Source organism: Tympanuchus pallidicinctus, unplaced genomic scaffold (genome assembly GCF_026119805.1).
Source record: "Tympanuchus pallidicinctus isolate F22 unplaced genomic scaffold, pur_lepc_1.0 scaffold24, whole genome shotgun sequence".
Taxonomy (NCBI): Eukaryota; Metazoa; Chordata; class Aves; order Galliformes; family Phasianidae; genus Tympanuchus; species Tympanuchus pallidicinctus.
This window is the reverse complement of record NW_026294741.1, coordinates 3,272,449-3,290,020: the sequence shown is the minus strand read 5'-3', so window position 1 is coordinate 3,290,020 and position 17,572 is coordinate 3,272,449. Positions and strand designations below refer to the sequence as shown.

Genomic DNA, 17,572 nt, shown 5'->3' with positions numbered 1-17,572 from the left:
AATAAAAGATTCAAGCTGTTTTCCATTAACTTAATGATGCCTGACGTGATCTAATCCCAAAATTTACTCTTTCAGATTATCTAATGAAAAAATTCACAGCTTCAGATACTGGGAAAACTTGTCTGATGAAAGCTCTACTGAACATAAACAACAACACAAACGAGATAGTGAACATACTACTATCCTTTGCAGAAGAAAATGGTATTTTGGAGAGGTTCATCAATGCAGCATACACAGAAGAGGCATATAAAGGTACTGCCATCTGGTCCCATTTTGAAGCATGCAGCTAAATATGCCATCAGTAATCATAACACTGTAAGATTTCACACTAAATACCTGTGTCTGCTGTTTCAGGCCAGACAGCTCTAAATATTGCCATTGAAAGAAGACAGTTTGAAATCACTCAAACTCTCATAGAAAAAGGAGCTGATGTCAATGCTCACGCCCAGGGTATTTTCTTTAATCCCAAACATAAACATGAAGGCTTTTATTTTGGTAAGTAGAAATGGGATTTCTGCAACTGTTAGGAAGGAATACCCAGACAAGTAAGACAGCATAGAAAGCAGGCAAGTGTGGATCATTGCTGTCACTGAACCTAGACTAAGAAAGTTGTATCACAAGACAGAAAAATGGCACAGTACCTCTTATAGAGAGATTTGCTGGAGTCCAGTGTATTATTAACACTCAGATATATTTGTAAGACAATTGTTAAATGCTGAATGGCAAATGAAGTGACACAAACTTGAATCTGAAGATTTTCTCCAAATGTTTTTGTGCAAATTCAGTTTTTCTAAACCAAGAGCTAAACTAAGAATAATCTATATTGATACATGCTTTTAAATATGAAGATAATTAATACAGTCATTCCTATAACAACAGTTTGATTGCTTGTAATAAGACATGAACACATGTTGCATGTTACAATTTCGTAGGTGAAACTGCACTGGCTTTAGCTGCATGTACCAATCAACCAGATATAATTGAGCTGTTAATGGACAACACCAGGACCAACATTGCTTCTCAGGATTCCAGAGGAAACAATATCCTTCATGCATTAGTTACTGTTGCAGAGGACTTTAAAACTCAGAACGACTTTGTAATCAGAATGTATGATACCATTTTGTTGAAAAGCAAAGACAGAAATTTGGAAAAAGTGAAGAACAAGGAGGGTTTGACACCACTACAATTAGCTGCAAAAACTGGGAAGTTAGAGGTGGGTATTATTTCAGTAGTGTCTAAGAGAATTTAAGTATGGAGAAAGCATCAAGACCAACCATGTCCTCAGACGTTAGTGCTCTAGGATGTAGTTCTCCATGCTTGCTGTGCTGTTCTGTATACCACTATTATACCAGTATACCACTGAGCTAATAGGGTTCAAAATGTAAGCAATGCTTCTCCTACCCTCCAAGGTTTTCCTCTAAGAACCTCTCTCTGTGGAAAAAATATATATACTATTAAGAACAGCCTTTCAAACCTTTCTGTTGTACAGAAACTCAGAAATATTGCATTTAGTACAAAACTACTCTTAGACAATACAAAATCTTCAAGTCATTTTAGAAGACTTTCCAGAACTGCTCTGTTATGCTGCTGTTGCATTTGTTCCTCATAGATCATCTGTGTGTATGTGGTAATGAGATGACAGTGTGATGATTTAGAGAGTAATTGATCAAGTTATAAATGTGAACACCTGGAAAATTGTGCTTTCATTCTTCAGAAAAATCTCTCTTTGACAGAAAGTCCAGAGACATTAAGAACACTGTATTTATTTATGAGAAGTTTGTGATCTCTAGCAGCACTTACTTAATGACAGAGTTATGAATGCATTAAATTACACTACTCTAACAGAGATGGGAACTGAAAGGTATTGGTTTTGACAAGTGTATTTGTATACTTTCTCAGTTCCCTGAAGAATGCACTTGGTAACCAATGATTCTGCTCATGTTTTAGGTTCTGAAATACATCCTCAGCAGAGAGATAAGAGATAAACCCAACAGAAGCCTGTCAAGAAAATTCACAGACTGGGCTTATGGTCCCGTCCAGTCTTCTCTTTATGATTTGACAGAACTCGATACCACTGCAGACAATTCAGTATTGGAAATTATTGTCTACAACACAAATATTGGTGTAAGTTGCCCATTCATAAAATGCACACATTATCTCAGTTTTCCTACAAGTGGAAATTTCAAATCTTAGTAGATTGTTTTCTTCTTTCTACAGAATCGCCACGAAATGCTGACATTGGAGCCTCTTAATTCACTCCTGCGAATGAAATGGAAGAAATTTGCACGCCACATGCTTTTTATGTCATGTTGCTTTTATTTTCTGTACAACGTAACTCTGACATTAGTTTCCTACCACAGGCCTAATGAAAATGAAGTGAGTGCAGTCATTTAACTCTAACAAGTTTTACTGCTTTAAAATGCAATAGTATTTTCTGGTTTATTTTTAAAATGCTGGCAAATAAAAAACAAAAAGTGCCCCAACATGTATCAGAACATCAGCCTGTACTGAGACCAGGCTCTCGCATATCAAGATTTCTTATCTAGAAGGAAGAGCTGTAGAAGTTACTTGCAAAAGCTGCATAACACAAAGACAGAAAGTTAAATTGGTTACCAGAGAGCTACATGCATGAGGCTTCCACTTCCTTTGCCTTTTACCCTTCAGATATGGCACTCAGTCTTTCATGTTGGCTTTGTCTTGCAGGCTCCACCTTATCCACTGGCTCTGACACGTGGTGTGGGATGGCTGCAGTTATCAGGACAGGTGATGGTTATGTTAGGAGCCATATTTTTAGCCATAAAAGAGGTGAGACTTTTAAATAATAAACAGATACAAAGAGAGATTTCTACAGAGGATTAACTTCAGATGCATGATTTTGGAAGACTGATCTTGACCCCTGCTTTCTCTCACTTCCATTTCTGTGTTTTTTCTTTATCTCATGATGTAGAGTGTAGCCATCTTTCTGCTTAGGCCCTCAGACCTGCAGTCAATTCTTTCTGATGCGTGGTTCCACTTTGCATTGTAAGTCTGTCATGCATATATTTTATACACTATGTATCTAATCCATGGTTGCAGGGAATGATTCCTTGAGCAGATGCACAATTTTCTTTAGATTATCAGTTTTCAGAGAGATGGATGTAATCTTCCATGCACTTTTCCTTAGCACATGGGAATGCTTTCACTGGTCGATAATAATACTGGGAGTTGATGTGTACTGTTTTTCACAAAGTGCAGTACTGTCTTTTATCTCTTTGACGTGCTTCATCTCTCCATGCTGTGTATAGACAAATACATTTAAGAAACCTGGTTAATAAACTAAATCTAATTTTCAACTGTTCCTGGAAGAAAACACAGCGTACAGCTGGGGGTTTCCTCTCCTTTCTAGAATAAGATCATACACCAATAAAAACAGGCAGCTGAACTCTACAGCCATTCTAATATCAGTCTTGTGCTGCCAGAGTCTGGTCTGCATCCTGTGAGAATGCACTGCGTGTTCTCTGTGTTCTCCTTGCAGAGAGGCTCATGGAAACTCTACTGATTCCAAATATCTCTGTTAGCAAAATCATTGAACTGCTGTCCAGGGGAGAAGAGTTTATTCAAAGTAAGCTTCAATAAGGATAGCCATTATATGTTAACATACCTAGATTTTAACTCACTTACTTTATTGTTAAATTATTTTGGTTATGTTCATAGGGGAAAATGGAAAGCAGTATGAAAGTAGAGTTGAAGCCTAAGGAGCAGTTGTTGACATATTTTTCCATGATGCTATTGGTTTTGTGCTAGTAATTTCCCTTTTACATACATGTGTTTTTTTTAACAGTTTTATACAAGCTATGCTTGTGATCTTCTCTGTCTTTTTGTACTTGTTTTCCTACAAAGAACACCTCGTGTGTCTTGTTTTGGCAATGGCCCTGGGATGGGCTAATATGCTCTATTTCACCAGAGGTTTCCAGTCCATGGGAATTTACAGTGTTATGATTCAAAAGGCAAGTATTTCATTTTATTTTTTTACCTGGTGCTTGCTGATCTGTAGAATCCTAATGAAGCACGTGCAGCAACTCACGTGTGTAATTCATATCGAATTTTCTTATTTTTTTAATTCTGCTGAAGTATAATATATAAAATCTACCCTATAACTTCAATAGCAGAAATTAGCTTATATCTTAAAGGTCGAGATTTTATTTTATCAAATATACGAGTCGTTTGTCGGCCTTTTTCATCTAAAAGAGTTCTATTTAATTGCATCACATACTGTAACACCTGTGCTGTGCACTTACTGTCTCTCTTGAAGTACACAACTGATCAGGCTCTCATTCACAAGGTTAGAAAAAAACCTCAGACCTACGTTTCCTCTGGGCTTCCCATGGAGGCTGCGATCGCTGTGCTTAATGGGAACGATCTGGTGCTGCAGTGTGCATCACACCTGTATCCCTGCAGATATATAAGCGTAAAACTAGTTCTCAATTTTGATTCCTGATAAATATTCTATTTACTTTTTAGGTCATCCTGAACGATGTGATAAAATTTTTAGTTGTCTATATCGTGTTTTTGCTGGGATTTGGCGTAGGTAAATATCACTGGAGAAAAGCACTGATGCTCTGTGTGAGTAAAAATTTTGGCCTTCTTATGACTAAGAACCCTGTTATCATGATGAGAGCTCATGTTGGGGTTTCTTCTGGAAATTAAAAAGCCCTGTTTAGAGATTTAAACTCTGCCTAGAGACTATCTGAACAGATAAGTAATTTGGCTCTTGCTCAATTGCTTGCAGTTTCATTTGGATGTGGGCTCTTTCTGCTTCCTCTTGGTTTCCTGTCGTCCAGCTGCTGCTGTGTACGTTGCTGGGTAGCTGTAGCTCTTTATTATGCAGTGCATCTTGAATTCTTTAGATTAAAATGCAATGTATACATGAAGCATTATTGTGATAAAAATTGTCTCGTGCTTTTTTCTCAGCTCTTGCTGCATTGATTGAAACTTGCCAAAATGGTGGTGAATGCCATTCCAACAGCAGTCTGGGACCTGTTCTGATGGATCTTTTTAAGCTCACCTTAGGTCTGGGTGATCTGGAGATCCAGCAAAATTCCAAGTATCCTGTGCTGTTTCTTCTGCTCCTCATAACTTACGTTGTGTTGACTTTTGTTCTTCTCTTGAACATGCTGATTGCATTAATGGGAGAAACAGTGGAAGATATTTCTAAAGAGAGTGAGCACATCTGGAAACTCCAGGTTTGTTTGTGGTTAGCTTGCTTAATGAAGTATAGAAGCATTGGTCAGGTCTTCCAAGCTGCAGCTTTTGTCACTTATCACATTGATAGAAGGGGATGGGTGTTAACAGTGAGAATCTCTATTTGCATGTATGTACAAATAATGAAAATCTGTAGGTTTAATGTAAGAGTATCCCAATAACTTCACAATTAACAGCTATCCTAGAGCCAATCTTATGTGTCAGATTTTCAACCTCATGGACTGTCCCTACGTACCTTTGTGACTTGAATTCTCCTGGATGTGTCACCAGGAAGGCGTTTCATAGTCTGACTGAGAAATCTGCAGCATGTTATTTACTTCTGTTTCTGTCTCTGTTGATCGTGGATGGTGGATGAAGGATATGCCATAACTCCGTGTATGCTACAAAGTCAGAACATTCTCAGTATGGTTAACCTCTTTCCTGTTACTATTCCTTGTTCATAGAGAGCCAGAACCATTTTGGAATTTGAAAAATTCTTACCAAAATCTTTGAGGAAAAAATTCCAACTGGGAGAGCGGTGTAAAGTGGCTGAAAACGACACAAGGCTCTGCCTAAGGTAAGCTCTGAATTCTGTGCTATTCTGTTCTATGTGCCTCTTCAAGGTTATTTCTCCTCAAAAGACTCTTTAAAATATTTTGTATATTTTGGCAGATTATTTCCTGCTTTTAACAGAAAAGGTTTTTTGTGTTAACAATTTTTAATAAGAAAACAGATTTTGAGATATAAGTACAAGCTCTTATTGCAGGGGATGTCATTTTTATCATAATCACCTCAAATGTTAGCTTAAAAGAAACTATGTTTAGAATTGACTGCTAATTGATGTGATTATCATATTGAAGATAATGTTGTTGTGTTGTTTAATGAAAAATACTCTTATATGTAATGTGAGACTGTACTCATAATGTGTGAAACTGCAGAATGATCTGAGTGCTGTTCCCATCTGCATATGATACGTAATGCTGCTCAAGGCACTCACTGCAGTGCTTTTCAGTACTAGAAGGGCAGATGCTGATGGCAAACTGTGGCAATCCCAAGGAGTGAGAAAATAAAAGGGGAAGTGCAACTGTGTAGCTGGGAGATAAGGTACACTAATGACTCAATTTATGTGCAATGTAAACAGGATTAATGAAGTGAGATGGACTGAGTGGAAAACACACGTTTCGTTTATTAATGAAGATCCAGGGCCAGCAGGTACTGCTCAGCTTCACACCACCTTATTTATGGAACCCCTTTTCCTTAGAAATCCTTTGGTGTAATTTTCTGCCTTTAAGAATGTGAATGCACATAACCTAGATATACAACTGCTCCACTTACTGCTAGGGAAACTCATGGCTAACGTGGTAGGGGTCTGAAACCATTTGGAGAGAGGTTTGGCCACAACTCTCATTATTTATTCCTCAGCACTGAAACATGGTGGGTGTAGCTGATTTATTTTTCTCTAAGCAGTTATTCTTGATCTAAATTTTACATTCTCTTATGGCACTTGATTGGCATAAGGCTGAATAACTTCTTAACAGACAGCATATTTTGTTCTGGAAAAGGTATTGCAAAGTACATTGATTTACTCCTTGAGTCGTTACATATGGCATTGCAAGGTGTGGCAACAAATCAGACCGATTCTACCTAACAAAAGTGTAGCTTGCTGTATTTCAGCCCTACAACATTCCTGTTTGTTTGGGATGTGTGTTGGATGACAAATTGCCCCTCGTGAATGTTAACCAGGAAATTCAAGACAGCCATTTGCTGAGAGTATTGGAAGTGTCACAGAGACCTGAGTGAACTCAGAGGAGTCAGATGTCCTTCTAGCAGCAGGCGTCAGAGTTTACACGGGGCATGTGAGGATCTGAGATGTGTTTTGAAGTCTGCTCTTTAGTCCATTAGTGTTTGTACTGTGGAGTAGAATTGTTTCGGCTATAAAGAAGAGAGGCAGTAAGAAAACGTTCAGTATCAGATATGGTAGCAAACTGACAACTTGCTGTTTAAATAAATGTGTGTTTTTTAACATGAAGCAGGTGTGCAAAAGCTCGATCTCACAAATACAGTTTCTACCATATCCTGTTTTGTTTATAATGCATTTTCTTGCAGATCCAAGCAAAGTTCAAGATAATTCAAGAACTAATAGCAAAAACACCTTGAATACGTTTGAAGAAATGGATGATTTGCCTGAAACTTCTCTTTAGTTGTTCTGTGTTTGATATGTAGATGTTTGGAAAGTTAAGAGCATCAGCGGCTGATGTTGGAAGGTTTTTTGTTATTTTGGACAGCTGTAGCCAGCTGGAGCACAAACGTTCAGTGCTGTGGTCTGGTGACTGGAACCCATTTAATCAGGGCAGCTAAGCTACAGTAAAATGGATTATTGCTCTGGTTCAGTTTTAAGCTTGAAAACTGCTGCTGTCCAAGTTGGTGTGCCTGCTGGAACGTGACTCTAGACTGCTGGAAGAAGTGTCAAACGTGAGATGCTTCTTCCTTTTGTGGAAAATTAAGATCTGTGGGGTCCTGATCTGCTGTCTGTTGTTTTGGAATCCTTAACTCCTGGGCGATATTTTGTATACTGAAAAAACCTCTTGTGGTAGAGAAAAGAAAGGCATTTCAATAGGTCTGCAAAATGAAGTCTGTGATTTTGAAATAGCGACGTTCTGAGAACATTTGCAACTTTTTGTTTTGCTTGTCAGTGTTATTGGGGGCTTATCCTGCAAGCTGCAGAAAGCCTCTGTGTCAAACTGCCTCTGTGGGTCTCCTGAGCTGTCTTCCTGTGTGTGATGCCTGCAGTGTAATGTGCACTTCACTGATTTTTATTCATTATTCATGCAAATGACTTCCCATAAAATGATGGGGCAGAAACATAATTCATGATGGAGAATATTTCTGAGGCTTTTTCTAAGTCAGTGTTTTTGTTTTTCCAATTGCTACGTGGCTTTTCCACACTTGTGCATCTTGTTGTGTAAGAACTACTGTGTTAGAATATTTCAGGTTTAATTAATTTCTACATTCAACTACTTCAGGAAAATTAGAAATCAGAATTTCTTCCCACAGAAAGAAAATAAGTGAAATACAGTGCAATGGCAGACTTTTAGTTTTATTTATTTGTTTTTATTCTGAGGACTGTGTAACGCATTTCTGTAGCACTCCTTATTTCATTACTTGTGATGGCCTACTAACATAAATTTTGTTGTTGTTGTTTTCAATTTTATTTCTGTATGTATTACAAAATTTGCTCTGTGTACCTTCAGATTTCAATTAATGCATCTTCCTTGTCCTGGGTTTTCTTCGTGTGTGTGTTCCTCTGGTGCCTGTTTTAAAGGTGCTCCTTAGGAAACGCTCAGGTAACTTCAGTTCTGTGTTTGGATGATAATGTGAATTGCATTGAATTCTTACAGCTAAGCCTGAAGTGCGCAAACTGACCCCAAAGACTTTCTTAACACAGAAGAGAGCCTGAGTGAACTCTGCAGCAGAAAGGACAGTGCAAAGCAGTTTGCAGGGATGGTGAACACGGTTCTCTACCAACTCATCTTCTGCAGATGCCCTGTCCTGTGTTTGCTACCATGCATGGCCCGGATGGATGGGATCAAACTGAAATCTTCAGTTACTTTTCTTACAGTGCTTAGGAATTATAGAGGAAGGACGTTCATGAGTGTCAAGAGTTTGTCCTTCTTAGTAGGATGTGTGAGTATGAGAAGAAAAATTCCTTTCTTCCTGGAATCTTTCATCTCTGCTGGTTAAATTTGCATTGGAACTCCCAACAAAGAACATTGCTGTAGGACTACACCATTCTGCTTGGACTCTTTAAGTGCCAGTTTTTGTACCAAAAAAATACCTCATCACATCTACTCAGGAACCAGGAAGAAAACCGGTCTGCACTGTATTCCACATTGCTACGGATGGACTTGTCACTGAAAACAGGGTCAGATGTCTCTGTACTGTACTGAGGTGCTCTGTAGGCAAAGCCATAAACAGAGAAGGCACAAAAAAATGTAAGGAATGTTCCTTAACCACGTTCAGGTACAAAGCTATGTGATAAAACAGAGGAAGGAGGCAGGGGTCATTTTATCTGAACGTCGTTCTGTGAGAAAATCCCCTGCTTCCTGCCACAGAGTCCTGCCAGAACACTCATCCAAGCATCTCTTATCTCAAGGCTTCTATCAAGAACACTATAAGGACTGCAGCAGATCAATCTTCAAGTTTTTATTCAATATTTATCTGAATATAAAGAAATAAAACATGTAATTCAGTAAGCATCTCCTTCTGTCCTGTATCTTTACTTTATTGCTATAGAGTTACACAAAGGAAGCAGAAAAGATTTTGGCTCAGTACTCTTCAAAGTAGATATTTGTGGTGGGTTATGTGGACGATGAGTCTTTCAGCAAACAACGAATTATTGAGTGCTTTCTGAATTTAGTCACTGGATATGCACTTTTCTTTTTTTTTTTTCCCCAGAATGTGGCTTCAGTATCTTTCAGACTACTGGAATCTTCTTAAATTCAACCCTTTTTGTCTTTAAAAGACAAATCGGGAGCAGTTGAATTAATCTTGTAATAATTTCAATTTAAACATAATTTATTTTAGTGTACTTCTTCCTTGGAAATCATGTTCTTAGATGATCCTTCTTAAGCACAAAACCACAACAAACCCTAAGGCGTCCACTTCTGGGCAGCAGGCATTAATAACATACACATCCCCTCTCTGTTTCCTTCTGGTTTCCTTTGTCTCACATTTTATATGGCTCAGCTGAACAATTAATTTATGAATGGTTGATTACTGGATGTTTCTGCTTACCAAGTTAAAATGTTGTCATTTTTGTATCATTTAAAGTTTTACTTTCCATGTGATTCTGGATAGATGCTTTATTGCTACTCATCAGCATATGTGGTACGTTGTTTAATCCTTTTATACAGCACGAACTATCAAACTTCATAAAAATAATCTTTGTATCTATAGTGGTCTATTAAAACAAGTAAACAGAAGCCATAATTAGCATTATGATGCTGTCTTATTACAATATATTTCACATTACAAGTTCTCAAAATGTTAATTAAATTACATTTTTAAATTAGATTCTGAATTTATTAAGCCTGCGAACCACCACTGGATGATACTGGCAGAAATCACTTCCTGTACGGAAAATCTGTCGCGAGCTTTACGAGGCGTTCTGATCTACGGCTGAGATCTGATGAGTTCTGCAGTGAGCTCCACGGTAACTGTGCTTACAAAGGCTTGCTTCTTTTCATAATACGCAGCTTCATTAATAAATGTTGGATAGACTGTGCAGTCCCCTTTATATGCAATTACTTCTCCATCAAGAGTCAAAAATAGAGGATCACCATTGTTCAGTGGCTGCCAATCTTGATCCTTAGATAAAGAAAATAAATAAGCACATTTACTTTCATTTTTTCCTCAAAAACGTTCTAAAGGAGATTTCTAAATGTATGCTCAATAATTATTTTCCCTGTAGTTTATGGCAAAAGCTTTTAAAATCATTGCTTTTAATTTTCATTACTTAATTTCAGGATTTTGGCACTCATTTTCAGGCTTGTGTAGAATTCACTGGTGAAGTTGAACTAAAAGGAAAATGCATACGCTCACAATTAATTGAAATCAGACTTTCACATCAGAATTCAGAATTAGAAATATATTTTAGAATATAAGCTATCCTGCTGTCTTCAGTTTTAGATTCAAACATGATTTCACGTTCAGTGATTCCCAAATCAGTTCCTGAAATACTGAATGACCTCAGTGATGGAGCTTCCTATGGGGAAGGTCTGAAGTATTTGGTAAACCCATTAGCAATAGTCTCATTATAAATATCTTATTCACTATATACTATAATGTGGCAGAAGCAACACAGGAGCACTTAAAAATGGTGTAGATGGCAGCTAGTATAAGATTTACCTGCAGCTTAGGGTGAATAATAGCAATAATTTCATCATTTTTATTCCTGGGATAATCTACTTTCTCCATTATTTTATAAACCTCAATTGTACATGGTGGAAATTCTTTTCCTAGAAAGAATAAATGCAATTTAATATTAGAATGAACAACTGCTTGTTAGAAAGCACAACGCATTCCTAATTCACTGTAGAATAGCTTAAATGATTAGGTTGTACACTGTCAACATTTACATGCTGGTGATCAGCTCATACACCATAAAAATGTGCAGATGCACATCTTTCTTTCCCTAGAATCCCAGCTGTAGAAAGGTGATCTTGTCATGTATTGCCTTTTGTTGCATTTGAAACCTGATCTCAGTGAGATTGGTGGTGCTGGATATGGCTTTTCTCTGTATACTTAGGAAGATTTATTCTGCAGATGAGTAAGGCAGCAGCAGCTGTGTTTGGTGCTGCTGTGCAACGTGGATGGTGCTGGTGCTGTTTAATCTTTACCATTCCAGCACAGATTCTGGCACACACAGCTGAATTCTTTTCCTTCTACATCCAAACAGAACTTACTGGCAAATGTAATCCTAAAGAATTTCCAGCACCTATTTTTGTCAATCTTTGATACCGCGCAGATAAAATTGATATCTTACAAAATTTCTTGACTGTAATTTGAAATAATGCACTGCAGCCATATAAGGCGTACTTTTAATTTGTGTGTGCAGTGTCCTCAGTACTACCACAGAAACAGTGAGCTGCTATTTCTGGCTCTCGAAGCAATTTGAAAATCAAGTGCCCTGATGGAGCTTTTGAGTAACATCCTCAGAGCTGCCTACAGAAGCCATGGCAGGAATTGTTGTGACCTCCTTACGCCACAGCTGGGTGATCTGGAGAGCTGCCCACCCCTGCATCCCCGCAGTGCTACCAGGTAAGCAGCAGAGAGCTGCAGAACAACCTGCCTCTGGAAGAAACAACGCACTGACGTGAGGCAGGGAGCCTGCAGTACTTACTGTACCTTCGTTAAAAAGGTGAACAAAATCAAGGCCGTGTTTGACAATCTTCCTCATTTTGTCCAAAATATCAGCTCTAACAACACCTTGTGGCTGAGGCCCCACCTCCACACCTGTTCGTAGATGGAGGGAGATTATTAAGAGAGCTGTAATACATCACGCTTAGATTGCACAGGACGAATACATGTCTGACTGTGTCTGAGTGTTATCGTTCAGACAGATTTTAATCTGCAGATCTGTTATTTGGAAGGCAAACAGAAATGTGGCTCATGAGTAAGGATCAGTTCAAAGAACCACATAACCATTTTTGAGCGTGCTACCAGGATGTGAGTCACTCTGTTTGCTCTTTTCCCTTACTCCTTTTCTCATCTTTTCTTTCCACGATGTGTTTTAGAGAACTCACGAAAAGCAAATGTTTGGTTTTTTTTCTCCCTGCCTGTGATTATGGTTTTGTTTCTACAAATGTAAACGTTGACAACTTTCATGCACAACGTCATTTTCTCCTTTCCTACATATTTTCTACTCCCCTTCCTGGCTAGCATCCAATGCTTTGTGTGCCAAGTGACAGATCAGTGCTCTTTAGATGAGAAAATCGTAAACATATGATTCTGGAAATGCATTGTCAAACAAACAGCAATTAGTGATCAGAGCACTCGGCAAAACGTAATGAAGTGATCTGCAAACAGACGTGTTTTTAGATAATTGCTGATAGATCAGAAATGCTGTTTATCTTTCATATTTACCAACAGGATGTTTTGCTACAGATCGGGTTGTTGCATATTTCAAGTTGGGATGTTCAATCAGCAGAACAGGAACGCGCTCTGGAGCCAAAGCATTCTGTGGAGATTGTTTTAAAATGGTTTTGTTATGCAAATATTTCAAAATGTTGCGCCACAAAAAGACTACTGATGCAGAAGTGATTTACACAATGTGTTCAATATGTTGCCTTTACTTCATGGTGCTCAAAGAAGTAGGACATCTTTAGAAAACGCACAAAGCTCTGTTTGTTGGTCTCCTTTCCATTAACTCTTGCCAGGCACGATCCAATGAGCTTTGCTGTCTCCTAATATAAATGAACCCAGTTCTGTTCCTAAATTGCTAACAGGAAGAGGAAACTACTCAATGGTGCTCCAGAATTTATAATCTAAATCCCTTAAAAGCAGATTTCTAGGCAGATCTTTTTTCTTGTTGTTGCTATGTTTAGATTATCTCGTGTGGACAGAGATTGGGAATTCAGCCTTTTCTTTTTCCGCCTCTTTTTTGTTTTCTTTCTTTTGACAGAGCTTCCCATTGCAGATCTCTTTTCCAATTGCTCATTTTCTGCAAACCTCACTCTGCCATTATTTATCAGCTCCAGGAACAGCAGAGTCAAACAGGATTCAAAGACACTTTGCTGTTCCTATAAATAGTGATGAAGGGAACATTTGTCATTACTTAATTCCGTTACTTTTTCCATGTCCTTATTTCATAAAATTGATGTCTAACTATTTAGCATGCGTGACCCAAATTTATCCCAGTTCCTGACAGATCAGTGTGGAAGCAGATTAAACTACATTTATTTTCACAGATGTTATTCTAAGCATTGTTCCCTGCCCATCAATCTTACTACAGTCATTTTGATACATGAAGACTATGATGAGTTGAGATCTGAATTACCTGATGTGATAATCAAGTTATTAATTACCTCTGATTTTAAAAAAGCATCGGTGATTATATATTTGCAACAGTTTTGCTGAATAAAAAATAGAATATTTGAAGAAATGACATAATATATAGTCATACACTGCAAACAGTAATCTGTTTTAATAGTTCATTTAAAGTAGTTTTACCTTGATATAATGACACATTTGAATTGTAAAGTCATCCCTGGAGTTCTCAAGAATAAGGGTACCACCCATGTTAGCAGTGGTGTTGTGAAGGTCAAAAATAAGGTCATAGGCATCATCACTACCTTTTGGACCAAATATATGGTTGATTTCCTGAGCCCTTCTCACTTCATATGGAATATCTTCCACCACTGTCTGTCTGTTAATATTAGTACAAACAAATCAATCAACTCATTTCATGACTTTACATTCAACAAAATATCGACATCCTTTTCTTTCACTTTATTTCCATCACTGCCTATTACATTACCTGGCTTAAAACGCGATGTTTGTGCTTGAACAAACAAATGATTGTTAGTGGGAAGCAGTCTCACAGCTATGTATCTTGTGCAGAAAGGCATTACGTTTTTTTAACCTGATTTTTGCAGTAGGCTTTGTACTTCTCTTATTTATTTGCATTTACTCCTAGTACGTGCATCTCAGCATTTCCCCCAGCGCAGAAAACTAACTCAGCATTTATCAACAACTTCAGCCACCTCCAAGCCTGAGCTCAGCGGTATTCTGATACGGGTTCGTGCCCTTTTACCTTGGACCTCATTTACAAGCTCTTTCATAACACACATTCTCATGTTCTGCTGAGATTTTCTTACAGTCTATTGATTCTCTTGAACCTTAGAGAAGATTTTGCCACCTCAAATGCCTTCCTCTGAAGTTTTAATGCTTTCAGTCTCAGGCACCAGACCAGCCTGTACTGGCATGTCAGAAATGGTCTGAGATCATTGGCTTCCTGTCCGTAGAGGGAACACGTAAGTAAGCCATGAAAGAATGGTCTTAACGCTTCTGCATTAAAGTCTGTCCACCTTACATATAATATCCAAGGACAAAACTGTTAGATGAAAAGCCAGGTGAGAAGGCATTCAGGGTAAGAATAACCGTGATTACAAAATAAATGTGACACCTACTTCTCTCAGTAATATTCACTTTTACAATTAAGGCTTTTCTCATACTTAATTACCCTCTCAGCTTGCAGCTGTACCAGTCATTAAAAAACGTTTCACACAACAACGTACACCTCCGGCATAGATGTCTCAAAAGCAGAGAAACAGAAAATCCCATTAAAAAGTAAGCTCAATTACCACTGTACAGCAATTATAGATTTCATTTCTGCTAAAATAAGGAGACAGATAAATTATTGAATTTTGCCATTTTGCCATAGAACGCTTTATTTCTAGCTTATAATTTCAAGTGTTTGTCTTCTATCCTATATGACCATAATTAAATACACTTCCCACCTTGCTTGTCACCTTTTATATACTGAAGTCTACTTCTAAATTGCTTTGTGTTTTCATATTTCATAACTGCATTCAGAAGAGCTCCAAGGCTGAATTGCACAAGAAGGCATGAGAAATAGCGACTTTGCAACTCCAAACAGCAGCTTAGGTTTACACAAGCACAGCTATCCTCATACAGATTTAAAATACTCTGTTTAGGTGTTATGTGTTGGCTTGAGGCTCGTTCTACCAGCAAGTTTTAAAACGAAACAGCACACGCAATTTGTTCTTTTTGGGTAAAAGGTCAGTAATTTCAGTTATGTGACTGCCTGGATAACACAGAAGTGGAACCTGCATCAGTGTTTTAGTCTGGAAAGGAAGTTCCTGGCAGTTTTAAAAAACAGAAAATTAAAACAACAGAAAGTACAACTATTCTTACCCAAGATTATCAGGGTCAAAAACACGGTTCAGATCACAGTCAATGTATCTAGTACACTTCTTCACAGCTCTTGGGTTGGTGAGAAATGGTTTCACTTCCATTCCTGCTCTTTGAATCTCAGCTCCATTCTCTTGCCAGTGCTTGACCAAAAATATCCCTGATAACTCATTGCCATGAGTTCCTCCAAAGATAGCAACCCTTCTCACTGGAGGTTTTGGAACAACACAACAGGAAGTCATGCTTTTCAGCAGCTTTAAGAATTGCTGAAATCAAAAGAAAACAACAGTGAAGTAAAGCTCGTATCTCTGAAAAAGAAATATATATTTCTTTTAATAGGAAATTCTTTATGTCTGCTTAGGTCAGACAGGAATGAAGGAGAATTAACATTTCTCTAAGTTTCAGATTCCGGTTGCAAGGCGGGGCGTTGCTGGTCCGACTCTCCTCCCTCCCCAGGAGCCCTCCCTTCATTTCCCATATTTAGTAATCCTCCCACTCTGTTTCTGTACTGTTACACAATTCAAAAATTAACTTCTCCAGGCGTTCTCTATTAATATATGAGAGACAGGTAAACACTCTGCTAATGAAAGTCTGAAAAAACTCGCAAACTCGCTGTGACAAGTCTGTTCGTGTGCACTTTAAGTCACAAAAACCTTACCGTACGTATGAGCAGAATGATTTAAAGTGAGTGAAAACAGTAAAATGTGAATCCTATCTTTGTTCTAGATCAGAGATCAGCTGATAATGCCGAGACACGAAGTGCTGTCATCTAAAAAACACGAACAGCTGAGTTCCTCAAAGCAGGCTGTCTTGTATGACCTTTGTTTCAGACTGTCAGAAAGGTGTTTGGAAGGAACGACAGCTGAAATTAAAGTGCAGCATGGCTACAATTTACCTAGCGTTCCTGGCTCTAGATGTGCCTTGGGATCTGCTAACACAGACCTCTGTGACATCGGAACAACTGAATAGGGACCCTTCTCATTTCTGCAGCCCCTTACGAAACAAGGGAAATCAAAGCAGATCACAGTGGGACAAAAGTTGTGTCCTTCCCTGAAAGAAACTTAGCTGAGGACTTCTGCCATTTCACAAAGCGTTCCGATGGGTTTTCAGAATGGAAACTCAAGCTAAACAGCAGCCATAACTTCTGTTGTGAGGACTGAAATGTTCAGATTAAAAAGCAAACAGTTTGACTGACATTAATGACAGAATAGTTCCAAATTGGTGTCCAGCACACAGTATTAACATAAAAATGTTACACTGTAAGAGAATAAGGAACATTTATTGAACAATAAGAATATACCCCAGTGACGGTGTTTGGTGAGGGTCTGTGGAGGGCCTCACAACCAGTCTGATAGATCCCATGTGCATAAAAACAGAGCCAGACATAGGCTTCATCCACCAAAATTCTGCCAGGAACACTTTTCCTACAAATGCTGCTCTCTACATTGCAACCTATGCCCAGGACTTGCTAAACCTCACAGTGAGTTAACAGGTGGAGTATTCACTTAAGTCAGCTGTGCTCCTGTTGTACTTTAGGCTGTCAGCTATTCAGTCACAGCAAGTAACGTATTAAAGAAAGCAGCAGAGCTGCGTTGTACAGCAGCAGACAGTCTGCACCGCCCTCTGACCCCAGTCCTTCAGCAGCGGTGCCACGTGCAGAAGGAGCAGCCCGTGCTCCGCGTCGTGCTCTGTTGAATTCAAACACCGCAGCAGTTTGAAGAGTAAACTATCGCTATCCTGCACTGCCAGCAGGGATGGCTGGTCGTTCCTCACAAAAAGCCAAAGCAGAGACAGCGCCGTGCACTTACCTCACTTAGCATGCAAGCAGTTTGTCTCCTGAGCGCTCTGCTAGGGCAGACACAGTGCATTTCAAACACGAGGTTTGGAACCAAAGCGATGGAGGCTCCTTTTATACCCT

At 38.6% G+C, this 17,572-nt stretch overlaps 2 protein-coding genes across 5 annotated transcripts in view; one reads left to right on the top strand and one right to left on the bottom strand.

The window, feature by feature from the left end:
* TRPV3 (transient receptor potential cation channel subfamily V member 3) overlaps positions 1-9,473 on the top strand; it is a 26,910-nt gene extending 17,437 nt beyond the window's left edge. For 2 of the 3 annotated variants that reach the window (XM_052689181.1, XM_052689183.1), the window contains 13 exons: positions 76-252; positions 355-495; positions 933-1,213; positions 1,948-2,124; positions 2,218-2,376; positions 2,704-2,805; positions 2,948-3,021; positions 3,821-3,986; positions 4,501-4,567; positions 4,951-5,222; positions 5,685-5,797; positions 6,362-6,432; positions 7,327-9,473. In XM_052689181.1, coding sequence (XP_052545141.1) covers positions 76-252; positions 355-495; positions 933-1,213; positions 1,948-2,124; positions 2,218-2,376; positions 2,704-2,805; positions 2,948-3,021; positions 3,821-3,986; positions 4,501-4,567; positions 4,951-5,222; positions 5,685-5,797; positions 6,362-6,432; positions 7,327-7,421 — 1,895 coding nt within the window. In that variant the 3' untranslated portion in view covers positions 7,422-9,473. The remainder of the gene's footprint in view (positions 1-75; positions 253-354; positions 496-932; positions 1,214-1,947; positions 2,125-2,217; positions 2,377-2,703; positions 2,806-2,947; positions 3,022-3,820; positions 3,987-4,500; positions 4,568-4,950; positions 5,223-5,684; positions 5,798-6,361; positions 6,433-7,326) is intronic. The other variant, XM_052689182.1, reaches the window with a different exon arrangement.
* ASPA (aspartoacylase) lies at positions 9,409-17,572 on the bottom strand. 2 transcript variants are annotated; one of them, XM_052689192.1, is made up of 7 exons: positions 17,463-17,572; positions 15,658-15,920; positions 13,951-14,146; positions 12,865-12,958; positions 12,127-12,234; positions 11,128-11,237; positions 9,409-10,587 (listed from the first exon to the last, which is right to left on the bottom strand). In XM_052689192.1, the coding sequence occupies exons 1-7, from the start codon at positions 17,520-17,522 to the stop codon at positions 10,393-10,395; spliced, it is 1,026 nt and encodes a 341-aa protein (XP_052545152.1). In that variant the 5' UTR covers positions 17,523-17,572; the 3' UTR covers positions 9,409-10,392. The 2 variants fall into 2 exon arrangements, with proteins under 2 accessions (XP_052545152.1, XP_052545153.1); XM_052689193.1 differs by having other exon boundaries at positions 15,658-15,962; positions 17,463-17,559.